At 40.9% G+C, this 27850-nt stretch overlaps 1 protein-coding gene across 4 annotated transcripts; it reads right to left on the bottom strand.

Moving 5' to 3' along the window:
* Nucleotides 1–1129: 1129 nt before the first annotated feature.
* On the bottom strand, nucleotides 1130–26194 carry EIF4B (eukaryotic translation initiation factor 4B). Of its 4 annotated transcripts, none has more exons than XM_060024826.1 (15): nucleotides 26123–26194; nucleotides 17885–18022; nucleotides 16425–16633; nucleotides 14292–14408; nucleotides 12395–12449; nucleotides 11577–11711; nucleotides 8879–9016; nucleotides 8603–8776; nucleotides 5382–5610; nucleotides 4096–4202; nucleotides 3062–3275; nucleotides 2474–2529; nucleotides 1792–1900; nucleotides 1451–1520; nucleotides 1130–1317 (listed from the first exon to the last, which is right to left on the bottom strand). In XM_060024826.1, exons 1-15 carry the CDS (start codon nucleotides 26133–26135, stop codon nucleotides 1237–1239), a joined length of 1845 nt encoding a protein of 614 aa, XP_059880809.1. In that variant the 5' UTR covers nucleotides 26136–26194; the 3' UTR covers nucleotides 1130–1236. The 4 variants fall into 4 exon arrangements, with proteins under 4 accessions (XP_059880809.1, XP_059880810.1, XP_059880811.1 ...); XM_060024827.1 differs by having other exon boundaries at nucleotides 1792–1897; XM_060024828.1 differs by having other exon boundaries at nucleotides 4111–4202.
* Nucleotides 26195–27850: the final 1656 nt, after the last annotated feature.

Here is a 27850-nt window from a genome sequence, read left to right as displayed (position 1 = left end):
GGAAACTTTTGTTTTTTAAAAAGCCCCTCAAACCCCAATCAAGGTTGTAAGAAAGGCTCCCAATTTAACCACCCTCGCTCACCACCTAAGACTGGTAATTCTTTTCTGAGGTGTAAAAGGGGTCAAAGCAGCAGGAGCACGAATGGCTGGAGGGAAGGAGTGTCAAAACATGAAGGAGGCAAGATTTGCTTGAGAAAAAGCAGTGATGATTCCTCATTGGACAGCTCCCAGGGGCTCTAGAGAATGCTTAGGAGGTCAAGTATGTGACTTAAGCAGAAGCTGCCTGTAGGAAGGTTAACAGGAAAGATGAACATAAGATGATGACAAGAGTCTAAATTTTTAAAGCTCCAAGATTTCAACAGAATGTGGATATATTTGAACTTTCAGAAGGGACAGGGTTTAAGAAAGGGTGAAACCAGGACACATAAAAGACCTGGGAATTCCCACAACCCCTAAGTGCTTCCTGCTCCAGGAGGTAAACGATTATGTGTTTACTGGAGGTCATACCATTTTCCCTGTTACTGGTGCAAAATAATTCATCAAATCCCCAAGCTTCTTTTCAAATCACGATTTCCCCATTTACTTTGGTCACCAAACAGTCCTATTCTTCAGTGGCCTGTAGACTCACTCCCACCTACCCCCCTGGGGGGCACAAATGAAGGAACTCCCCCTTAGGCTGGCCCCAGTAACTCAGAATTAAATAAGAGGTGGGGCTGGCAGCCTCCTGGAGACTAAAACAACATCAGAGACTAAACCTACCTTGCCAAGAATGGAGAGTTTATTCAGATACTGTTTGCTAATTCATGTATGCCACAACGGGATAAGAATTAAAGGTAGAAACCTCACACTCTTCCTTATACCTGCCTACTGCCCAACTAGATTCCAGACACTGCATCACTATCACTGCCATCTTGCTAAACGGAGGCCCCTAGGCACTAATCACACAGGCAACTGCACGTGTCATAAAAATGCACCACAACTTTAAACTTACAGCATTAAAAGCTGTACGCCTCTCTCTGGCTACATTGGTGAGTCTCCAGTTAGTTCAATATTTTAAAGGCTGCAGCAGCATGCAAAAGAATTTCATTTTGTTTCTTTTTTTTTTAAAAAAAAAAAGTTAAGAAAGGTATCCAGGAGATGGTGAGTTTTATTTTATCTTGTCTGGATAGAGGTTTGATTTGCTGTCGAATGTTCCCGGGTGGTGAGAGACTAGGAGAAAGCACAGAATGCAGAGGTCTATTCGGTGTAATCTTCTCCCTCATTTTCATCTTCACCATCAACGGCAAGAGCAGCATACTTGCTTGCAGAACTGAACTTCTGTAATAGACACGATCGATAAGAACAAGCAGCAATGCCTATTTCCAACCACTCTGTTTGCAGCCCCAAATGTACAGGATTTCAATGGCAAAAGTAAGCTACAAGAAGTTGAGGGCAAGTCTTTGACACTCACAGAGGCTGGATCTTCAGCTTTCTTTGGCTCAGGTGCAGATCTGGAGTCTTGATCCTTTTTGCCATCTTTCCTGCAGAGACATGAACAACTTTAGGAGAGGACTCTCCCGATACTCACAAGCAGTTCTGACGTACTGAATAGGCACCTCCAATCAACAGTTCTGGCTATCTAGACACTTTGTAATCTAGATTCTCAGAATTGTAACTGACTATATTGGTTGACTTCAATGGGTTCACAGTGGGAGATCTGGCAAGGCTTGGAGAACCAAGAACTTTCTCATACAAAGACACAGGTATCTAGCATCATATCAAAGATTACAAATGAGGAGGGAACACACATACCTATCTGACTCCTTCCAGAGGTCTTTGTTCCCTCCATCTCCTGGACCACGGCTGGAATTTCCACTTTGGCCTTTTGGGGCACTCACCCCATCTACTTTATTTTCATCTGCTTGAGTGGAGACACAAAAATAAATGGAAGTCAGTAAAATAGACACTCTTCCTCTCCCAGGTTTCCCTTAAGCTGAAGAGAAGTGTGCCCATATGTACTGAGGGAAATGAAAACTACCCCCAATCCAGATTTCCTTCCTAAGCCCTTCTTCCCTTCTATTATCAGACACAGACACACACACACACCGCAAACAAGATCCACTAAAAAATTCCACCGTGGGGTTATGCCATCATAAAAAGCAAAGTGGAAATAAGGACTATGATGCTGTGTAGTGACCTTGGCCTTGCAGATGGCAACATTTCTAATCTGGACTGAGCATGTCAATTTCCTTCCGATTCTTTTTTTTTCCCTTTCAAAGAAATGTTCTACCGGGAAAGGGCAGGGCTCTATGTTTTCTCCAAAGAGGCCGCTCCTGCCCTCTACTGGAAAGAAAAGGCAGACAATCAAAGAACCTTTAACACAAAAAAATGGGTGCAAAATACAATGATATTCAGTATTTTGTGACTCCTCTATGGGGACTTTTTTATCTAGGCCTCTATCTGGGCGAATAACCTATTCCCCTCTTGGCCTTACCTTTCCTTACTGGTCCTTCCTCAGATGGTTGAGCTGGAACTACTTTCCCTCCACCACTAGAAGGAAAACATGTAATCACATCCATCAGCTATCTTAGGGAAGGAACAGATGAGAAACTTCTACTTCAAGTGAAGTTTTACAGAGAACCAAAAATACATACTTAATGCTGTGAAACATTAAAATACGGGAAAGCAACAATGAAAGCAATTATGTGAACTTGACCAAATGTCATGTCCTTTAGAATTATTATAGTCATGCTAGGTTAATCTTATCCCTCTACTTTACAAATGAGAATCCTAAAACTTAGGGAAGTGATGTGACCCCCAAGGCTGTACTGCCAGAATGTGGCATTGGCGGGTTCCGATTTATAGTGAGTGCAGATTGAGTCACCAAAGTGATGTTAACCAGCTATCAAAACTCCAGAAAACTGAACCACCGGCACACCACAGAATTTGAACTATGACAGCAAAGATGGCAGAACTTATCAGATGCCATAAGGCCAGTACCCCACAGGGCACCTTCCACCATGATAGCACAGCACTGAAGAGTCTATAGCCAACCAACTGCTATGTTTCCAAGCTGACTCACCTTGTAGGGGACTGCTGCTCTGTGTCTGAGCTCTGAGATCGAGCAGGAGGGTTACAACTTCGCTTCACCCAAGCATTCTCCTTTGGTGGAGGGGCTGGCATTACCTTTAGAGGCTGTTCAGGTTTGGGAGGCTTAGAAGTTGGAGACTGACAGTCTTCCTCTTTATTGGGTGTTTCATTTTCTAGAGACTTCTCACTCTCTCTCCTTCGTGCATCTGTGAAGTCAGAATGGGAAGGTCAAAGCATCAGGAGAAAAGGGCTTATTGGACAACAATCTATTAAGACCTCAAGAGTGGCAAACGGTCCACATCCGAGTTTACTGCTTTTCATCGTTATTCTTTTTTTTTTTTTTTTTTTTTGCGGTACGCGGGCCTCTCACTGTTGTGGCCTCTCCCGTTGCGGAGCACAGGCTCTGGATGCGCAGGCTCAGCGGCCATGGCTCACGGGCCTAGCTGCTCCGCGGCATGTGGGATCTTCCCGGACCGGGGCACAAACCCGTGTCTCCTGCATCGGCAGGCGGACTCTCAACCACTGCGCCACCAGGGAAGCCCCTCCATCATTATTCTTAAATACAGACCTGCTGAATTTGATTCCCAATAGATACAATTATCCCCAAACTGGTTTCCAAATGTCCTCTGGCAAAAATGTTTTACTGATGCAAGAGAAATAGGAAAAATAATGACACTCCAAGGATAGCTATCTGACCTCTCCTAGGAATGAGAATTCTTTATTTTAGGATTATCATCTTTCTGTATTCTCCATGTTAGAACGTTGGTACTTGAAGAAGGATACACATATGTGTGTGAAGGGGACCTACAATGAAATTGTAAACTCGAGGGACCACTGATCAACTTCCACATAGAGGCTCAATGCACAAGTGCACATACACCCATAACGGAAGTCTCTTCTGGTGCACATTTCTCAGACTTTTCAAAGCAGATGTGAAAGTCAGATCAATCTATGCTAATACTCCAAAATCTCTGCATAATTTGGTTATGGATAGGTTATGGAAAAGGGCAATAATAAGATACCCACCCTGGTCTGACTTACTTCTGCCAGATGTGGATGAGGTCCCCGTTTGTGATGACTCACTTCCTGTCCTCGATCGTTCCTGAGTTTCTTCACTTCGCCAGCTTGGGTGTCTGTATAAAAGAGATTTGACAAAATACATCATGTCCAGCTCAGTGAAGGCCACCTTGGACCCATGCCGACCCCTCAGGAACTATCGCTTATTAATATTTTATCGTGCTGGCTTTATTTACGTGTGGGTGCATGCACCTGTCTCTTTTGCGCAAACCGTTTGAAAGCAGCAGACATTAGCATTCTTTGGTTCTAAATACAGGTATCCCCTGCTTTTCCAAAGTTTCCTTTACGCCACTTCACTTTTACAGAAAGATCCATATATGCTGCTGGTAACCGAAAGAAATCCAAAGAGGATTTCTGCTTTTACATAACCTACATAATCTACGACTCTGCCCTCCCTTAGTGGTAACACAATTCCGCAAATTGCTCAAAACCAGGCCTAGCTTTTCAGCGTATTATAGGAGGTGTCTACCCTATTGGATGTCATGCCATCTTTTTAATAATAAACACTCCTTTACACTATCCTGAAATAACAGATAATATAACCAACATACACACAAATAAAAATAACTGGAAAATAATTTACAGCCTACACTTAGTATCAGTGAAAACATTTTGTCTACTCCATCCCTAATAACTTGAAAAGAGGTAAATCCATTCACCTCACTATGGTGGAGTTTTACTCTACACAATAAAGCAGGGTTTGGCAAATTTTTTCTTAAAGGGCCAGATAAACTTTATTTATAAAAACAGGTACAGGCCACAATTTGCAGACTCTTGTATTAAAGTACCACCAGGGCCCAGGAGGCCTTTCGAAAATCATGAGGGATAAACAACAACTCTTCATCGGGTAAAGAAACTTTCCCACACGCTGCAGACCACCTAGCAGCCCCACCCCACACACACTAATGCTAGTAAGTGACAACCAGTAACACCCACAGGAATTTTCCAAGTGCCCCGTGGGGATGTAAGCCCCCCATTAAGAATCACTGGATTGGGGACTCCCCTGGTGGTCCAGTGGCTAAGACTCTGCACTCCCAATGCAGGGGGCCCAGGTTCCATCCCTGGTCAGGGAATTCGATCCCATATGCCACGAATAAGAATTTGTGTGCTGCAACTAAGACCCGGCACAGTCAAATAAATAAAATAAATAAATGTTAAAATAAAGACTCAGGATTAAAAAAAAAAAGAATCACTGGATTCATGGATGTGAAATCCGTAATACAAGACAACCTCACCTCTCCCGAGGCCGTCGTTCTAGTTTTGGCTCATCCAGCTGACGCTGCAGTTTCTCCTGTTCCTTCTGTAGCCGCTCTTCTACTTCTCGTTCTCTAGCAGCTGTGTCAACAGGCTTTGCCCCTCCAAAGATAGAGGCTGCTCGACTGGACTGGGATGTGCTAGCAGAGGAATCATCTTCCTTAGGAGTACTCCGAGGCTTTAGGTTCAGTTTGGGTCTTTGGGGGGGACCTAAGTTAAATGAAAGTCTAAGTAATAGTTTTTGAAAATCATCAGAAGCCGATGGCTGAAAGCCAGATTTCCAGACATACCTCTTAACGAAATGCTTTTTGGGATTCAGATTAGTGAGTGGCCTAGCCAATCCAGCAAAGGTAAAAAGGGAGATCATTTAAAAATGGGTGGCCCAAAGAGCCAAGTCCAATTAATCTTTCCACTACCACATCCATGATGCAGTACCAGACTGAGGGAAAGACTAAAAATAGTAAAAATTTCAACGGTAAATTAAGCATTTATCATGATTACTATTATCTGGGGGAAATTTTTTGACTATAAGATATTGGATGAAAAGTATCTTGTTAAAAAATGTGGTCTGGAAGATGGATTGCTTCAGTAGGTTAAGACAAACTTGTAACAGTATGATGCGGAGGCTCTAGTTCTTATATTCTTATCTCTGGGTAGAATATAAATTTGATGGTGATTCATAGGGCAAAGCATGCAACACCGAACATTAGAATATAAACTGTAAGGGAGTCTGACTTCTTCCTGGATCCAAGTTGTCAGAATATTTCAAGATAAACCTGAGTGCTTCAAGGATATTGTATTTCTCAAAATCAGTGTTTATTCTAAGTATTTCAGACACAAAATACATAAAAGATATAAAGAAAGCCTGTGTACATCAACCACCTGACACCACAAAAACCACTGAAGCCTCCCGATAACATGCTTAGTGCTGCGCTGTCTTCTCATAACTAGTATGCTGAATTTGGTATCTATCGTTCTTATGCGTCTTTGGTCTTTTACTACATATCTATGCAACTGCAAACAAAGAGGGTATTGTTTAACAAGATTTAAATTTTCTACAAGGGTTTTAAGTTGGTAGTTTATATAACTTCCGAGATACATTTTTCATCTGTATAACCCTGCGAAGAGCCCATTACCTATGTGAATAAGGTACAACTGGGGTCAGAAAGAGGCACTCATTGTAGTCACACAGCTAACACCTGGTGGACCGAAGAATGAAATCCACGTTATTGAAGCAACTCCACTGCTCCTCCCACTATGGTACACAATATCTCCTTCTTCCTTTGGTAATTTCGTTTACCTACTCAACAAATAACTAGAACACCTATATTTCAGATACCATGCTAACGTCCGGAATATGATGGTTGGGCAATTTTTGTGGAAGGGATGGAGACAACACTGAAGAGGTACAGCAGTGAAGGCCCTTGTACGTCAGAGGTACAAAGGGATATCTTTCAGGCCATGAAGAGACAAGATACAGTTTTAGAAGGAGGAGAATAACCTAATTAGATATCGTTTCAGAAAGACTACTTGGGCCAACGTGAAAATGGAGTGAGGCAGGGAAATGTTAGTAACGTGGGCATAGCAATGAAGTCTGAACAGAGGTAGTGGCAGTGACCCTGAGGACAAGGGGGGCAGATCTTAGAAGGAGTTGGGGGTTTGATCATCGGGGGGAAGGGGGGCTGGAAATCAGGTGTACAGCCATTGGGGGAGGCAAGAAATGGCATGAGAGGCAAAGGTCAGTAGTCAATGAAGACTACATCTGAGCCTCGACTTTTCTCACAAGTAAAGGGAAGACGATAACTGTACATCTACCACATAGAATACTTAAATAATACCTGTATGAGCACTCAGCTCATTGTTGGTGCAGCATAAACGCTCAATAAATGTTAGCTATTATTTCCAGGTTTCTTGCATGGAAATAGAGGAAACAGATATCATCAATGCTTTTAAGAATAAATTTTAGGGACTTCCCTGGTGGCACAGTGGTTAAGAATCCACCTGCCAATGAAGAGGACACGGGTTTGAGCCCTGGTCCAGGAAGATCCCACATGCCACAGAGCAACTAAGCCCGTGTGCCACAACTACTGAGCCTGTGCACCGCAACTACTGAAGCCTGTGCTCCTAGAGCCCGTGCTCCGCAACAAGAGAAGCCACAATGAGACGCCCGCGCACCGCAATGAAGAATAGCCCCCGCTTGCCACAACTGGAGAAATCCCGTGTGCAGCAACCAAGACCCAACACAGCCAAAAATAAATTAAAAAAAAAAAAAAAGCCACTGCAATGAGACACCCACGCACCGCAAGGAAGAGTAACCCCCGCTCGACGCAACTAGAGAAAGCCCGTGCACAGCAACGAACACCCGTTGCAACCAATACATACATACATACATACATACATACATAAAATGACATCACTCAAGTCAGAACAACAAATGGTGGCCATTTATAATAATTTTTGAGAGGTCAGAGTTGTAACACACTGTATGTTTTATATAAATGATACAATATCAGGGGCATAATTTTAGAATAGGTACACTGACATCTCACCATTAATTAATGAGTATCAACTACTTGGTATCAATGGCATTGAAATAAGCAACACCTGGTTTTTAACCCACAGTGCCAACCAATTACTGGCTATGAGACCATGTTTGAGTCTCATTCCTTCACTTGAAAAATGGGGCTAAAACAGCCTATTTTAAGTGAGATCATACTATAAGAATGTCTGGCAAATGTTTTTTCCTTTGTTTATACAATATAAATTTTTTTTTTTTTTTTTTGGTACGCGGGCCTCTCACTGCTGTGGCCTCTCCCGTTGCAGAGCACAGGCTCTGGACGCACAGGCTCAACGGCCATGGCTCACGGGCCTAGCCGCTCCGTGGCATGTGGGATCCTCCCAGATCGGGGCACGAACCCGTGTCCCCTGCATCGGCAGGCAGACTCTCAACCACTGAGCCACCAGGGAAGCCCCAATTAAATTTTAACTGAAAAAATCTATATGCTAAAACAGGTTAGAACTAGACTTTATTTCCATTATGTCCATTTTTATCTGATGCTCTTTCCATTATGTTCCAATGCAACCTTTACTATGTGTAGGTTCTATCTGTGCCCACTTAAGGGATCTGAAACATAACTGAAAAATTCCCAACCAGTTCCTCTAGCGGTAATGCCCCATTAAGTAAGCAAAAGCAAATGATTACCTCTATCATCTCGCCTATAATCATCCCGAGAGTAATCGTCTCTGGAGCTCCATGACCGGTCATCTCGTCTTTCGTATCTGTCTTCATAGCGGTCCCCGCCTCCTCTGTAGTCATCATCCCTACGGTACCCACTACCAAATGCTCTTCTGCCACTGCCTATCCTGGAATCGTAGCCTGTAAACATATCCCAAATTGTGATCATCACACTGGAAGGGAGAAGGCAAGAAAGGAGTTCTTAAAAGAAAGCAATTTAACTTAATTGTGTTTTACAACGACCTCTATCATAGTCTCTGCTGCCTCGGTCATCATAGCGATCTCGGCCCCCGTATCGATCCATGTCCCGGCGTGGGCCATCACGGTAACTGTCCCGATACCCATCACGATATCGGTCTGAATCGTAACGATCTCGATACTCTAGAGAGCAAAGAGACAGGTATCGTCATTCCTTTTTCTTTGACACATACTGATAAGAACAAACATAGCCCATTAGGTCAGTTTGTTTTCATGATTTCATATTCACTGCTGTGTCTGTTTTTATTTAAAAAAAAAAATCGCATTATATCCAAGGTAGAAGAATTTGTATTGAATTAAAGTTTCCTTGGTATTTATTTTAAAAAGTTCTCCACTAATTCAATAAATGTTGCTGGGCTAACAATTTAGGAGGGAGTTAGGGGAGAGAAAAATCTCTATACAGTAGTACTGCCTTATGTGTGGTTTCACTTTTTGACATTTCAGTTACCTGTGGTCAACCAGTCCAAAAATTTTAAATGAAAAATTCCAGAAATACACAATTCGTTAAGTTTTAAATTGCGTGCTGTTCTGAGTAGCATGATGAAATCTCGTGCCGTCTCCCTCCAACCTGCCCGGGATGTGAATCATCCCTTTGTCCAGCATATCCACGCTGTACAGTATAGGACAGTAAGATATTTTGAGAGAGAGAGATCAGATTCATGTAACTTTTATTACAGTATACTGTTATGTATAGGAAAAAACATAGCATAAAACATAGGGTTCAGTAATATCTGAGGTTTCAGGCATCCAGGAGGGTTCTTGGAATGTATCCCCACAGATGAGGGGGTGCGGGGACTACTCTGTATCCCATAATGAACTTCCAGGATTAAAGATGTGAATACTAAAAATGTAAGCACAAAGCACCAGAAAAAAATATAGTTGGAATCTTTCATGCCTGATACCAAAGAACCAAAGACTACTTAAAAAGTTTAGCATGGAGGGAATTTCCTGGTGGTCCAGTGGTTAGGACTTCGTGCTTCCACTGCAGGGGGCCTGGGTTCCATCCCTGATAGGGGAAGTAAGATGCCGCAAGCCACGTGGCCCGGCAAACAAAAAGTTTAGCACAGAAAAACAATACACATACCACAAATCTGAGAGGCAAACAAAATAAGAAAAATATATGTAACATATGACAACTGGTTAATTACCTGTTACTGCTTAAGTAACAGAAACTAAAACGGGACATTGTTTTCTACTGCCCAAATGGAAAGGTTAAAATAAATGATACATCTTGTAGTGGCAAAGTTTAGCACAATAAGTCAATTCCTACTCTGCTGAGTTAAAAATAGTTCAAAGGCCTTGAAAGTTGTTTCGGAACTATATACTAAAAGATTTAAAAAACATGTATACCCTCTGGGCCAGCAATTTAACCTCTAGGAATTTAACCTGAGCAAGTAACTGGACACTTTATACAGATATACATATAAGAAGGTTCTTTGGATTGTTGTTTATAATATTAAAATCGTTGCATGCTATTTAGCTTCAGGTGACATGTCAGAAACCCAGATTTTTATATGGAAAAAAAAAACCCTCAATGTCTAAACATGAACCAATTAAAAAACAAAACAAAAAAAACTTAAAAGACATTTTGAGTTTAATTGTGAGTAGCCCTAAGAAGTATCTTAGTTTTATGACAGCTTCCTTTTAAAACAATGGTTTCATTTTGCAAAGGACATCACTTTGTCTACGTGAACATTCATCCGCAGGTAGTTTAAATTTTAAAAATTAAGGGACTTCCCTGGTGGTCCAGAGGTTAAGACTCCGCGCTTCCAGTGCAGGGGCAAGGGTTTGATCCCCGGACCAGGGCAGGGGGGATGCAGACGGACAGGGGGACGACACTAAGACTCCACAAGAGGCTTGGCGCGGCCAAACAAAACAGGTCTTGAATTTTATCCTTGTCATCACATGTATGTTATGCTATCAAATATTCTATTATATAGACAAACCACTACTTAGTCATTTCTTTTTTTTTTTTTTTTGCGTTACGCCGGCCTCTCACTGTTGTGGCCTCTCCCGTTGCGGAGAACAGGATCCGGAAGCGCAGGCTCAGCGGCCGTGGCTTATGGGCCCAGCCGCTCCGCGGTACGTGGGATCTTCCCGGACCAGGGTACAAACCCGTGTTCCCTGCATCGGCAGGCGGACTCTCAACCACTGCGCCACCAGGGAAGCCCACTTAGTCATTTCTTTACTCAACAGAAGGTCCTTTCCATTAAAAAAAGAAATGACAGTGTTGAGTCTTTCTTCATGTATTTCAATAAAGTTGTAGCATTTTCTCCACAAACGTTTTACAAAAGCTTTTATTGGATTTAGGTGGTGTGTGTAAAAGTTTATCCCAGCTCCTACCCCATGACATTCTCTACTCCCCTTCTCTAAATTACATTTTATTTGCATATTGTTTCTCTCGCTTGGTTTAAATAATGTCCAACAAAGACAGTATTTTTGTCTGTTTTGTTCACTGCTGTATCCTGAGCTTACAAAAGTATCTGGCACGTGGTAGACATTTAGTATTTTTGAAGGTAATGAATTTTCTGCTATTTTAAAAGGCATCTTAAATTTTTTTTCTGCATCTACTGCTACCCTCCTCTTTATCTGCTATGGTGATCATCTACATTAACACATTTGTCCTATTACAAAACAACCCCCCAGAATACACAAGAAACTAACTAGATAAAAATGAACTTACTGTCTCCAAAGCTATCATCACCTCTTCTAGGTGGGTAGTCATCAAAGCTGTCTGTAGCAGGACGGGCCCTCCAGTCTGTATCTGTTTTGTCAGAATCCCGATTTCTATCGCGGCCAAAAGAACGATCATCCCTGTCTACAGATATATAAAATGAAAAAACACAGGTTAGCTCACAAAAACTTTTGCCAGCTATTTCTCATATGCACAGAGGCCCCCTCCTGCCCCCACATACTGCACTTCTTGCTTACCCCACAGCGTCATCACGAAGTCGCCCCAGGCCCCGTAAGTGTACTCTCCAACTCAACCAAGTGACTCCCTTCCTCACATTTATTCCTACTGGTTTAATGCTTACCTGTCTCATCTTCTGGATAGGCATCTTAAAATTTTTTAAAGATAGGCCAGGAACCCCCTGAAATATACATGAATCAGGCTCCTCTTGTGTCCAGTGTGCTGCTAAGTACGTAATCTATTTAGTATATATTTAACGTTCATCTAGGTCAATCAGGGTTTCTCAGTCTCAACACTACCAACATTTTGGGCTGGACAATTCTTTGTTGGGGCGGCTGTCACACGCATTATAGTATAGTCCCTGGATGCTATTAGACGTTAGGAGCCCTCCCCACAGTTGTGACAACCCAAATGTCTCCCAAAATTGACAAATATGCCCTGTGAAGCAAAACCATCCTCAGTCAAGAACTACTGCTCAAGGTTAAGGTGGCCCCCACTATCTGCCTCTACTACAAGTTTCTGGGGAAGGGCACCTCTGCTTTGTCTTCCCAGGACCGTGACAAAACAAAACATTCAATCATCTTTCCTACCTTTATCCTGTGCTTGATCAGCAACGTCCACTCGAATTCTCCTGTTACCTAGAGACTGAGAGCATAGGACCATATTAACCAACCTTTTGCCCCATTATGCACAAATCCCATGAGTGACCTTGAACGTCTGGGCATAGCAGAAGCACTGGGGGAAGGAAGATAAAGGAAGAACACTGTAATCTAGCCAACACTACAATTTGTTGGCTAAAGAATCCTTTATAAAGACTTGAATATAAAATAACCCCTTAGAATTAACATTTAAGTTGGGCTTAAATGAATGTCAGGTCAATTGTCTTACTATTTTTATAAAGTCAAACCTCACAGAATAGATTTAACTTTTTAACTATCACAGGCAATTTGTCACATGTAATAAATTAAAAACATTTCTAGACAACTAGCTAAATAAAAGGTATTATTTGGGTCCAGGGCAATTATGCATTCAAACATTTGTAGAGTCTCTACTATGCACCAGCAAAGTTGCATAAAGCATGGTCTGTTTATCATCTCAAGTTCTTTCACTCAGTATTACCTTACGATAAATCAGTTCCTCCAGGATACCCTCTGATTTCCCTTTCCCACATCACTATTTATATACTTTGAACCCAATTATTTCTACTGATGATATTTTTCTCTTTTCATAGTAGAATCTACAGTTGAAGAAGGATAACAATGAAATTTAGTTAAGAACACCTGGAATTATATTAAATACCACTATGATGATATCTCTAAATACAAACTAACTCCCAAGTCTGGACCATGACAACACTATTTAACAGTCAATTCAGCAAACTTCAGATAATAACAATTGTATGGTATTCTTTTTCTTATTCAGACTGAGAGGTAAAAGTTAGTAATGTTACTAAAACCTAAAATGACCTGAGAAGAAAAACTTTCAAACAACTTTTGCTTTTCATATATTTAACTAAATACATGAATTTTATTCCTATTTGACATCTGCTTCAGATTATCATGGTGGTACTCAAGTTATGAGATAGGAAAAATATTTTAAGAGGAGTTGCTTTCAATCACGTCCAATGGCAGACATGGACCATAGAATTATGGCACAAATGGCATTGGAAATCACCTTCTCAACGAACAATGAGATGTTTCTGGAATTAAAAGAGAAAAAAACCAGCCTTTTTTTCTTTCGATATATAATCAGTTTGATTTCTAAAGTCACTCACTAGAGATAAAAAAGCAGTTCTTGGATTAGAAACTTCCATCACTAACAAGTAACTAAATGTTTCAATATCCTGCTCTGGCTAGCCTAGGAATCCCTACCTGGCACCAATCACTTAAATAACTGTATTTCAATTAGATTTAATCTCCATCCCCCCTCATGTATTAACAACAGCTAAATCTCCTCTCCCCACAGAACCTCTAGTGTCTGGATTAAAAAATATCTCTGGGCAATGTTACAAAGCAGGACTGAATGTTCACTGTCATTCTCCTGTAACAGATTCCCAGAAGAGCCCTCTTAAAAATAAAAAATTACTTCCCTGAAAATGAGGTAACGTCTTTAAATACTAAAATAACATGATTTTTCTATTTGCCTTGATCCGGTCATATTATTTTGAAAAAGCAAAGCCACAGAGCTGAGGCAAAGCTGTGCGTAAACTAACGTGAGATTTTATTAAGGACTTCGTGGTGGATTTCTTCACAATTTCCCACCTAAACACATTCCTGAATTACTAGGCCCTGCTGAACTTGCAGAAGGGAGGTGTGACGTGCTAGATGTTGAATGTTAACCGGTATATTGATAAATAATCCAGGCTTTTCTTTGTAGGTACTATGGGAACCTTCGAAACAGCTATTGACCTGGCCTAAAAACTATCAGTTTGATAAACACAAGAGCTGTTAGCTCCCAGCCCTCACCTCCCACCCTTAGTTTATTTACCTCTTCATTGAGGCTCAGGGCAGTGAACAAGGAATCCAGGTCCTCAAACTCAGCATAACCAAAACCTTTCAACCTCTCAGGATTGCTGGGTTCACGTGGTAAACGCACTGCACTGATCTAAGGAGGAAAGAAACAAAAAATATTTCCTAATTCAATGCTCTTGTTCATTTATCATCATCTTCTTTTTTTTTTTTTTACCATTGTGTATGCAGTGGATTTCTCGGAAGAATACCCAAGAACCTGGCTGTCTCCAGGAGGAAAACCGGTACAGAGGGATACAAGAGAGACTTCATCGTATACCCTGTTAAACCTTTTCAATTTGAACAATATGAATTTAACCTTTAAAAAACTAAGGAGTTCAGTGTATTCCTTGTACCCCTGACTTCTGCTTCATTCTACATTTCTAGTTTTTAGTTGTTTTTCAATTAAGAGGAACTGCCTGTGTTCCACAATTAGTTTATTTCCAATTTTTGTCTCTCAGAAATTTGACTCAGTTTTTGCCAAAAAATTTTCTGGGCAGTATATTTTTTGGCAAGCTGACTTACCTGAGAAACATTACTTACTGTCTTCATTATTAATAGCTTGGCTGAATCAAACACTGGATTGTAAACCCTCACCATACTTACCCCTTCTGCCGAATTCTGAGATGGTAAACCACTGAATTGTACTTTTCACTTTTTATGTCTGTTTTCTTACTCTTTTTACTTATTTCTTCATTTCTCCAATATTTTGCATATATTCAAGCTATCTTTTGCATCACTGATTTGATACTTTATTCTGGGCTCCTGAGATATAGATTTTGTCACAGTCGCTTTTAAATTCTAGTTTAACTCAACTTATGAGGAGAGCAGGAAAAGGAACAAAATAAAAAGGGAATAAAATAAAAGGAAGTAGCTACAGACCAATTCTAGAGCATAAAGGTGAAAAGCCTGAACAGGCCAGAGATTATTCAACACTCTACAGAAGAAAGAGGCTACTAGAGAGGAATCCAAAACAGGCCATGCTTCTAGATGTACTACATAATTAAACAGAGAGTAAAATTTGTAAGTTGTTAGCAAAAATAATCACACAAGAAAAGCCAGCTACAGAAGTTGATGGCCCATTGCAGAGAACAGGATCTAGTAAAGAAGTCAACCAACATAGCAAAAGCGAAGGAGGGTTGACATATATACACTAATATGTATAAAACATAACTAATAAGAACGTGCTATATTCATTAAAAAAAAGCGAACGAGGGAGGGACTTCCCTGGTGGTCCAGTGGTTAAGAATCCATCTTCCAATTTAGGGGACGTGGGTTTGATTCCTGGTTGGGAAACTAAGATCCCAGGTACCGCGGGGCAACTAAGCCTGCGAGCCGCAACTAGACAGCCCAAGCACTCTGGGGCCCACAACTAGAGAAGCCCACATGCCGCAATGAAGACCCAACGCAGCCAAAACAAAAAAGTGAAAGGGGAGCAGTTTCTTAGAAGAAACCTAGTTTTTAATGTCTTCTCTTCAGCAAAGACTCTGGAGAAAAACCGAATAGAATTGGAAATTATTACTCATTCTTCCATTTTTGAAATCCTAAGTATTTTTTCATCAAAGTTTAGAAAAAGGATTCTTAGCACCTCACACTCACTTTTTCGTCTTTCTGGAAACTTCTAGGTCAGTGTTTTCAAACATCCTGCCTTAAGCTTTTTAAGCAAGCCTGTGAATCCCATTATATGTGAACAGACTCTGTTAATAAAAACTACACATCTGCTCGGTTAAACGTATTCATATAAAAAATTAAAATGTAATTTTGATATAAGCCTGAATGTCAAGAACAGAACAGCTGAGTTCAGAGAAACTTCCTTCCACTTTCCAACGTTTAACTGGGTATGTCACCTTTAAATTTCATAGAGAAGGGATATATATTTTTGAGAGATTCTCTCTATATCAATAAGGTATTAAATTTGCTGATAAGACTGTCCAACTGGTTTTGGATGAGAACATTCTCAGCCAAAGGGCCTAAACAACATTAAATTACATACCTGTTTCTTCCAAGTATAGACATAACCTCAGATCCTTTCTCAACACAGAAATTCAGAGACATTCACTACCCATACAGTACCCTCCATATCTAGTTAATTGCCTAAAACCTTTACACTTACATTTAATCCTCTAAAGAATTCCTTAATGGAGTCTTCTGTCACATCATAGGGCAGGTTCCCTAGAAAAGCAGTGTAGGGTGGTGATTTGGGAAGACGGCTCCGGTCGATATTGGGTTCCCGAGCAGCCCGTGGAGCAGTGGGCAGGATGGAACGGTCAATTGGAGGTGCCCTATACACGTCATCATCATTACTATGCCAAGTGGTTGAAACTAGGATAGAAAAGTAGACATAAGAAATTAGAAGAAACTTCCCTTACTGCCACTGTAGAATAAGAGGACATATGCTAAGCGCCAAGTATTAAATAAGCTATATCAGGAAATAAACAGATAAAAAGGGTAGGGGGGTTCAGCAATAAGGACCCTTTACACACAAAATGCTTCTGAAATGTCAGAATCAGATAGCAATGCAAAGACTCAGTACTATTTACTGCCTCTTTGTTTCTAAGTATTTCAAGGCCTTTCAAGGCCCAGGCTTTTGTTAACAGAATCATAACTTATTCCTTATGCAGCAGAGAAATGAGAGAATATCAATCACTATTTATGGAATGTTACCGTGTGCCAGGTACTTCATATTCATTATATCCCAACTCACCTTTGTAATAATCATGTGAGTTTGTTTCCCATTTTACAGAAAAGGAAACTAAGATTTCAGGAAGGTTTTGTAACTTGCCCAAGGTCACACAGATGGTAGTGTAGTAGGATGGTAATCTTAGTGGAGCTAGGAGATACTGTCCCTACTGCACTGCCCATGAATTTGTACTTCAGGTATCAACACTTATGGAAAACATGATCTAGATGAAATTTCTTGTTAGAAAAACAGGTCACAAAAGTATTCTTCTGTTTGCAATTAAAGCTTTTAGAGAAAAATGATGGGTGATCAGACTTACGTCATACCCAACGATCTTATAGCTCCTACCTGTTCCTGGCTATTCCTTGAAGGCACAAATTCAAATGATACCCCAATGACTCTTCTGCATTTTCCCACCATAATTCCTATTCCTATTCCTTTTCCTCAGACCAGTTCTGTTTACCCAGGGACGCCCTGACTTCATACTAATAGCTCTTAGAACAAATTATTCCTTGACTCTTGAGTATAAAGACCGTATAGGTTAATACTACATATTACTTTATGAGGACATCACAGAATTTCAGACCTAAAATGAAATAATCTAGTCCTTACTTTACAAATGAAGAAAATAAGGCTTAAAAGGATAGTACGCTGAGAAAGCCATGTTACTACAATAGCCAGAATTAGCACTAAGCTCTCTTGAATCACCACTTTAGCCCCTATCACAAACTCTTAGAGCCTAAACCTAAGATTCTACAAAATACATAAACATAGGTTCTACAAAATTAGTTAAATTCCTTCCAAATTACACGTGAGAACAATTATTGTGGAACAGATTTTGTCTAGAAGGTAATGAAAATTCCAAACACGACGGAAAACAAAAGAAAAGTTACCATCTCCTTCTAGGTCATCTGTTTCATCAGCCCAGCTGACTGGTTTGGGGACATAGGTGCTTCCTCCACCAGTCCCTCCATCCTCAGCCAGGAAGTCTGTTAGGGAGATAGTCTTCCCCTTCTTATTCTTCTTTTTTGCTATTTTAAAAGGGCCAGAGAAAGATTATTCATCAATACTTGGGTATTTACAGAGTTGTACAATGCACTATTGTTAAATGTATTTATAAAGAAAGCAACAATAAATGCCCATCAAAGGTTCAGATTGTGGTACATTTCTGTGAAAGAATTCCATGCAGATATAAAGGAGAAAGCACAATGTACTGGCACAGAAAGTCCGAGATGTGAAAAATAAAAAGTTACAGAATACATATTATGTAAGTCCCCCTTTCTTTTAAAAAATTTATTTATTTATTTATTTATTTTTGGCTGCGTTGGGTCTTCGTTGCTGCGCGCAGGCTTTCTCTAGTTGCAGCGAGCAGGGGCTACTCTTTGTTGCAGTGCGCGGGCTTCTCATTGCAGTGGCTTCTCTTGTTGTGGAGCACAGGCCCTAGGTGTGCAGGCTTCAGTAGTTGTGGCATGAGGGTTCAGGAGTTGGGGCGCACAGGCTCTAGAGCACAGGCTCAGTAGTTGTGGTGCATGGACTTAGTTGCTCTGTGGCGTGTGGGATGTTCCTGGACCAGGGCTCGAACCCGTGTCCCCTGCATTGGCAGGTGGATTCTTAACCACCGCACCACCAGGGAAGCCCCTATGTAAGTCCCTGTTGTTTAAATATACATTATGCATACGGATGCAAAGGGGTCTAGAAGGGTTTTCAAACTTACTCTGGGAGTAAAACTGAGGTGGGGGCAGCAACCTTTTATTTCCTACTATATTCACTTGTGTAGCATTTGAGATTTTTGTAGGTTACTACATTTATTGCTCCTGGGACACAAAGAAATAAAACAAAATCCCTATACCTAATAATATATTCTGTATGACACTTTGGAGAATTGTTTGATACTCGTAAAATAACCACATGAGGAAGGAATCATTACTATCAATTTACAGAGAAGGAAACCAAGTCTCACAGAGGTTAAATGACCATCCTAAAGTTACAGTGATATTAGATGGCAGAGCTAGAATTAAACCTAAGGTTTTGGATACCAAGTCTAGGGCTCTTCCCATGGGAGCCCCAGCTCCTAAGAAGCTTGTTATTAGTTCTATGGCAGGTTATCACAACCAGGGCAAATGTACTCACTGTCATTTGAAAGTGTTCAAATTGTAAGACTCATATACACAGCTTGATTTCTCTGCCCTCTAGGAAAAAAAAAATCTCCTTCCCTACCTTAATACCACATATGAAGATGAGATATTATACTAAAGGGAAAACATAGGAAATCCCTAAGAACCAACAATTTAAATGTTTCCCATGGTTATGAAATCTTTAGGAATCTCTAAACGGCTCCACTTAGTGGCCTGACCTTGGCTCTTTAACTCTCCAGCCCTCAGAACTTCTGAGATGGCACCCACCAGCAGCTAACGCAGAAGAGTTGAAAGGACTAACTGAAGTTCTAAAACTGGCCCCCGAGAACAGCTGCGACATAATTAAGACAAAAAACAAGCAGCTCTGCTGTTAACAAAGATCATTTTCATGGCTTTTATAATGATGAGTTCCTCCTCCATGTTCCAATTCTCAACAAATTTTCCATCCAAGAGGATGAAGAATCTGTAACTCGATGCACATTTGCTTAACTGAATGAAGATTGTTCTCTCACCTGGTACCTGCCTTTCCTTTAAAATATACCATTTTCAGGAACTAAAGACCTGCTTGCTACGAATGTTATGAACATTCTGGACACAATATGAATTAAATTCATATATAAAACAAAGGGAAAAGGTATACCTCAATCAAACTCTTATTATTCTTATGTTGGACTTGACCTCATTTTGCACACTGAGATTATGGTCTCAATGTGCAAACCAGACAAACTTGGCTGTAATTATACAGAGAAAAGATGGTCTTGAACGTGAAGTTTCCATGTCTCTCTCAAGTGACTTAACACTAACGCTGCTCCAAAACTGTAATTTATGATCACCAGGTTATATTTTGGATCTATTATATGCTTTGAAAGAAAGCAGCTATGCAAAGTTTAAGTCCTATAGCACTGATATTGCTCCTAGCTCATATGCAAAGGCCTAGGGGAAATTTTAATTTGAATAAGACATAAAGCATACCTCTGTGGTAGAATGCTTATAATGTATAGGCTTATTTTAGTTGTCCAATTTAAAAATAAGTGTCTGGGACTAGTATGATGCTAGCTAGAGATCTTTAGCTTCATGGGGCTTAACGTAGTATCATGATCTGTCTGGTCACTGAGAAAATAAAAATAGAATTGGTGGTCAGTCATACAATGCGGTCAAGTCCAACATAAGAATAGTAAGAGTTTGACTGAGGGATCCCTTTTCCCTTTGTTTTATATATGAATCTAATACCAAAACAGCACAGTCTGGAATTAACCCGCCCTTTGGTCTGATTCTGGCTTACATCAATTTTCTAAATCAGAGTTTCTCAACTTTTACCCCTTGACTCTTGACAAACAAGTCTCACACTCTCCTTTAATGTTATTTGAAATTTCAAAATAATAAATATCATGACAAAGAAAAATATTAAAGCACTGTTTTAGAATGTCTTTTCAAATCATACATCTCGCTCTCCCCTGATTCTGTGACTGGCCCCTCCAAAAACTTCTGGCTGAGAATCACTGTGGGATGATGGACAGTCTTCAATTAAAGACAGGCTAAAATTCTTCCACAAGATCCCTAACTTCCGTTTCTTTAAATCTAGCAGCAGCATTGACTCAATCACAATATAAGCAGATTTAAAGGAACAAGCCTTTAAAAAGTAAAATGAATAAACCTAAATGTTTGTTCCACTGTATTTTATTTCAGTAACCGAGAAACAATGTTATCTAAATCCTCCTTGTGCTTTGCTCCTTCAATATCTAGGTCCATTCCATGTTTAGGATTTCAACAATGTTCTCTTCTTTATAAGTAAAGCATCATTTAATGCTCTAGGGGTATCAATCCCTTGATACAATGAATGAACTGGTCCAACTCTTAGTTTTCTTTAAATCTTATGTGAATTGGTTAAAGTTAAACCAACCACCTGGTAAACAAAACACATTCCAATTACTTAAGACCAAATCCACATGGACTAAGAGGAAAAAAAATAATATGTCCCAGAAATTTTCTTAAATCCTCTAACTGCCTGTCTCATTTCAATTGTAATTTATTCACTAAGTACTAGGTTCTTGTGAAGGTCTTTATATACTCATCTAGGTTAAAGAAAAGATCTTACAATTACAGTCTTCTTAATTAAAAAAACAAGCTTTGTTATGACATATAAAAATAAATACTACAACTGATCAGCTTAACTCTTTGTTTCTCAATTTCTGCATCACTGACATTTGAGGTTGGGTAATTCTGTGTTGGGGGGCGATGGGGTGTCCCGTCCATTGTATGATATTTAACAGCATCTCCAGTCTCGACTTAGATGTCAGTAGCAACCCCTCCACCCCACTGTGACAAAAATGTCTCCAGACATTGCCAAATGTCCTCTGGGATGGGTGAGACAAAACTGCCCATGATTGAGCACCACTGCTCTAAGTGGTAATTTCATATCAATAAATAAGTAGACAAACAAAAGGAAACGTTAGCCCTATATAAAGCACATCAGCAGAAAAGTGACCACATTCAACCAAGTCTTCAGGACTATCAGGCTGTAGCAAGTAAAAATGCTTCCTTTATTTTTCTCAGAATGTTGTCCTGTTAACTCCATTGTATTAGTAATAAAAGCACGAACTGACAGACACTGGAGTGATAAAATCTGTGGAAGTGCTGTTTTCCTTAAACAAAACAGAAGACACCTTAAAGTACTTTAATCAATAAAGCTTATTTGTTGTACAATGCAGCCCTACTTCTCCATCTTTCTTAAACTAGTATCTCTTATTTAGGAAGGAGAATTCACATAGCTCTTAACATTCAGATAAGTTGTCAAAAATTCAGTTTCTTAATTTTAGATCTTGCCAGACTAAGTCCCACTTACTTTACAGGGTTATCAAGTCTTCTGAATGTGTTAGCAACTACAGACTAGGAGGGCTTCCCTGGTGGCACAGTGGTTAAGAATCCGCCTGCCAATCAGTGCAGGGGACATGGGTTCGATCCCTGGTCCGGGAAGATCCCACATGCCGCGGGGCAGCTAAGCCCGTGCGCCACAACTACTGAGCCTGCACTTTAGAGCTCACGAGCCAAAACTACTGAAGCCTGCGCACCTAGAGCCTGTGCTCTGCAACAAGAGAAGCCACTGCATTGAGAAGCCCGTGCACCACAAAGAAGAGCAGACCCCGCTCACCGCAACTAGAGAAAGCCCACGTGCAGCAACGAAGACCCAATGCAGACAAAAACAAATAAATAAGTAAACTTATTAAAAAAAAAAAAGACTAAGTCAGAAAGTGTCATAAAAGCCCGTACAAAATCACAGCATTATTCATAATAGGCAAAAAACTGGAAACAATCCAAATGCCCACCAACTGATGAATAGATAAATAAATTGTAGATGTCCACACAACGGAATTGTCAATAAAAAGGAACGAGTATCCATACATCCTACAATATGGATGGATGAACCCTGAAACATGCTAAGAGAAAGAAGCTAGCAACAAAAGTCCACCCACTATATGATTCCATTTATATGAAACGTTCAGGATAAGTAAATACAAAAATCCAGTAAGATTAATGGCTGGTGAGGGGAGAAGAGAAATGACTGCTAATGGGAAAAGTGTTTCTTTCTGGGAAGTGAATCCTGCCAGTCTCCAGAATTAAAAGCTAGTTAACGATCAACAAATATTTCCTTAAAGAAACAATACTGTACAAATGCAATCTACTCAAGTACCAGAGTGCCTAGAACTGAACTAATCTGCTGATTAGAGCCCAGCACAAAAAGATATTTCATACAATGCAGTACAGTATCATGATGTTGAGAGGCTTCAACCTTTACTATGCTACTGTTTAGCAGAGTAGAGAATAAAGTCTAAGTCAGGACCAATAAGCTCCACCACCTTGACTCCTATGTTCAGTTGTTATGGGACCTCTCTTCTCTGTCCAACTTCTTCATCTTGACACAATCTGAGGAAAATGCCACACTGTCTTTTCCTTACCTCTCCACACTACTCAATTTGATCACTTACATAAAATATATAAAATAAGTGTCCAATACAACATCATGCAGATAGATCACTACACAAAGTACTTGCAGCTTTTCTTTAAGAGAGGAGCTATAAAAATTCAAGAATAACTTCTTGCTTTGGGCATTTTCCTACCATTAGGACCACAGCAATATCCATTACAAACCTAAGAAACTGACTTTGGTGTGTGCACTTATAAATGTACATACATATACTTAATTACAAACAAGCAGTTAAAAAACAAACAAACCCCAAATCCTTAAGTTAACTCTTTCCCCCATGATCAGGAAAACAAATTCTAGGATGTTTTGAGACAAATACAATGTAGTAGGGTATCCTATCTCAAGCTATACATGGCATGTGACATACCTCAAAGCTGTATAAAAATATATACATTTTTTAAAAAGTGACATTACTTAGAAATATGTTTTACCTTGGTACTTCTCTCTGTATTTGTACTTGAATTTTCATAAGGAGTTTTAACCTTGGCCTTCTGAATCTGGGTATCTTACTCCCAGAATAACAAACATGATACAGGAAGGGATATGAAAATAGGTAATACGTGAACAGCATATAATAGCAACCACTGAAACTATTTTTCACCATAAGGGTCAGAATTGTATGAAAACAACCATTGGACACTATCCTCACCCCATAAAAAATAATCAAGATGATACATATAATTCTGGAAAGTGTTATGCAAATGAAAGGCCTTGTGTGGGCATAGATACACTATTTACAATCTCAAAGCAGTCTAGTCTCAAAAACTGTTAACCCATATCAAATACATTTGATCCCCCATAGGTAAGGAGAGTAGATTCAATAGTCAGCTCTGGGACACCTCCTGTTCTTGAAGTTCAATAATGGGTCACACTGGATACTGGTATTACTGCAAAGAATTTTTGGGTCTCACTTATCAGTAAAAGAGGCCTATGAAGTTTTATCATGTATTTTCACTAAGAAAATGTAAGATCTGTTTTTTCAACAAGACACCAGGCACCCTCAAGAAGTATATTGAAAATACACTAACTTTACGGACTCATTAATAGTCATGTGGGAATACTGGTCACTCAACCAAGTCAATGCAATGGGAAAGGATTCAAAGTGGGGAAAGAAATTTGATAGTTTCTCAAGGGCAGACTGTCACATGCAACCTTGCACCTGGATACTAGCATAAGTGTAACTTACACATACTACACAAGCTAAAGATTCATGGAACCGAATGAAATGAGATGAGGGCTTCCAGGCAGGTAAAGTGGAAGAACAGGAGAAGACCTCACTAAGTACATCCAGTTTAATCAGTCTGGATTTCACTCAATTCTGTAAAATGAAGGACAGATTGTTAATGGTGTCTTCCACCTCTAAAAATTCCACACAAGTTTTGAGAAAGGGAATACAGGCTTTTCTCTAGATTATGACACTAAGCCATCAGGATGGCAAATTCAGGCCAAATAAGTAGTTCAGATGAAGCTCTTGGGCAGCATCCCAAACTTAGGATGACATGGAAGCCAACCTTGTTAGTTCCAAGTTGATAATAGAGAAGAGTGAGAAGTTTCAAAGATATCGACCTTACTCTGCCATCAGCACGCAGTGTGACCTGAACGAATCATTTCATCTTCCTCAGATGGGAGACACCAATATCTGCCTATGTTATCTCACAGAACATCAAATTACACAACATACAAAAAAGTGCTAGGTCCACGTCAAGCGCTACACTAATAAAAGGTATTATGTTCAAATGCACCTCAATTTCCTCAAAGACATACATCTCTATGTAACAGTGGAGAGAAATCCGTGGTGAGAAATGAGTGTCCGGAGATAACAGTTGTTCAATAAATGTTTTGTAGAATGCAGGGTCATGCCAGGGAAAAGAGACCATATCTGCCAAACTAAAATTACTGCTACGAAATGTTGGCACAGCTCACTAAGTCCATCAGAAATGCAAGTAGACTTGCATGTCAGTGATATTCCCTCTCCCAAAGTCAAAGAAATCAACTCCAACCACTAATATTCTAAAAGCACCCCCAAGCAGTTGTGCAAATATCTTCCAAAAAAAAAAAAGCCCAACTCGACCACTGGGGCTATCAAAACTCGACCAAAATCAAAATGGAAGTTGTCAAGGGATCAGATCTTGCTCACCATTATATCTCCAATACCTAGAATCGTGCCTGGCACGTATATAGCTCACACTCAGTAAAAATGTTGACTGTATAAAACAGCCTAGAAGAAATGTAGGTCTCCACCCTGTTTCTCTCCTCCAACACGTGGGCGCCCCACATCGGGTTCCCCATCCCCATCTAACTCCAGTAACTTCAACCTCCAAACCTAACACATTTACCCCTGTAAAAATATAAGGGCCGGGTCACACTCTAACAGGGGAAGGTCTGAAAGTGGAAGGACCTAAAAAGAAAGCAACACAGGTGCGTAAACCTTCCCATCTGGGCTCTCGCGCGTGCTTTTAAGGAGCGCCCGTCTCCACTACCCTCGTCTCTTCTACCGCGCACGCGCACCGCCGCCTTCCCCCGCCCCTCCACCGACTCGCGCTCGCGTTCTAACTGCCCCCCCTTTATTCCCTGCCCCCACTCCCGTCCGCAAAGGCCTCGCGCCTCTGAGACCTGGTCTAGTGTGCACCCGTCCGCGCGCCAACCGCCTCTTTCCCTCCACCACGCCTTCACGCGGACACAGTGCTTCACGTCTATGCGAAGGCCTCACGTCTCCCGCGGCTCTTTCTGCGCCTCCTCCTCACTCCAAGTCAAGCCAGAGTCCACCATTGCTCCGAAGTCCAACCTCGCGCATACGGGGTGAAAAGGGTGTGAGGGGGAGGGGAAGGTGTCCTTCCCCTCCCCCCAAACATCCCGAGGCGATAACCTCACATGGCCTAGCCGCCAGCCTGCCGCAGCCCCAAAATCCGAAGGGAAGCGGTGCCGCCCATCCCCCGACTCCAGAGAACCAATGGATCAGGGTCGGTGAGTCGCTTCGGACCCCGGTCCTTGGCCGCGCTCGGCCGCTCACTCACCTGAGGCCGCCATGTTGGGAGAGGGAGAGAGAACGCAAAAGACCCGGATGGGGCAGTCACGTGATTATAGCGAGCGCGTCGGGCTAGGAGACGCAAAACTGGGAGGGGGCGGGGAGGCGAGGAGGGACACAGGAGGCGGGGCGGCGCTGCTCTGGGTTCGTAAAGCAGCGCGAGGAGGTGGCGCGGCGTCCGACGGGAAGACCTGCGCGACATGTGGCCAAAGGGGTGGGGCCTGGGCTGTCGCGAAACCCCGCTTTACGTAGGGCTACGCGCGGACGAGGGGCAGGGTCTGAGCCCGGGGCGGGGTCTCCTGATCCGCAGACTTCCGGCCGGTGCGGAAGGGGCGGGGTCGCGATTGCAGGTTCCACCTCTCTGGCACCGAATGGCAGCGGGCTGGAACTCAGAATGGGCGTGCCACAATTGGTTTCCTGAAAGGGAAGATTTTGAGTTTCTTTGTAAATCGCTTTTTGTTAAAGCAAAACAAACCCAGTATTCTGCTTAAGGATGGTTTTAATTGGGCATGTTTAGAAGGAATAAGTAACAAATATTGAACGCTTACTTGCCACGGGCTTTTACCTCTTTTAAGCCTTCATTTTACTGACTAAATTAAGTCAAACTCAGGCCCTTAGGATTTCACAGCCGAGTGCCATCCATGCTTCCTCTAGCTAATGCTATATTTTTATCATAGATAGTAGTTAATTCAATGAAAAATTTCATTGAGCGCTTACCATGTGTCAGGCACTGTTGTTGGCGTTTTGGGTACAACGGAGAATAAAACTGCTCCAAAGGATGTTACAGTTCAGTGAGACAATAAGCAGTGAATAAATAAAATATTAGAAATGATAAGCACTCTGCAGGTAATTAAGGTGACTTAATAAAAGTGATTTTGTGCAACTTTAGATTGCATGGTCAGGGAAGTCCTCTGAGGAAGTGACATGTAAACTGAGATCTGAATTACAAAGAGCCAGACCCGTGAAGAGCTTTAGCAGAAGGTAGAGGGTGCACTACCAGATCAAATGCTCCAGGGCAGGAACATGTTGGCAGGTGGAGGAATTTAAAAGCTGGTAGCTGGAGTTTGGTGAGGGAGGGGGGAGAGTCGTACAAGATGAGGTTTGAGAAATAGGTAGGGGTTGGATCATGTGAGGCTCTGTGAACCAGGTTTAGGAGTTTGGATTTTATTCCAAGTGGATTGGGAAAGCACGGAAAGATTTTATGCAAGGGAATGTCATGACTTGAATAAAATTTGGAAAAGGATTATTTAGTATTTTGATGTGGGTGGTGGTTACATAAGTGTATATTTATGTACGTCAGGTTGTACACTTAAGGGTTGTGCACCTTACTGTATAGAAATCATACTTTAAGCAAGGACAACAAGATTACTCAGTTTAGTGAATGGAGAGTGGATTATACACATGCACTCATGGAAGAGAAAGACCAGTTAAAAGGTTCTTGCTGCCAGGACCTCATAATGACTTTTCATGGACTCTAGGTACTTTTGCCTTCATAGGCCCTTTTCTCCAAAAAACAGTATTAAAAATTATATTTTATGATTGTCCTGGTATAAAGACCAATATATTAATATTATACATTTTCTTTGACCTAAACATTTCTTTTTTTCTTTTTTTAAAAAATATTTATTTATTTATTTTTATTATTATATTTTTTTGGCTGCACCGGGTCTTAGTTGCAACATGCGGAATCTTCATTGCTGCGTGCGGTATCTTTTTT

The sequence above is a fragment of the Delphinus delphis genome, chromosome 11, assembly GCF_949987515.2.
Source record: "Delphinus delphis chromosome 11, mDelDel1.2, whole genome shotgun sequence".
Lineage (NCBI taxonomy): Eukaryota > Metazoa > Chordata > Mammalia > Artiodactyla > Delphinidae > Delphinus > Delphinus delphis.
This window is presented reverse-complemented; position numbering and strand designations above follow the sequence as displayed.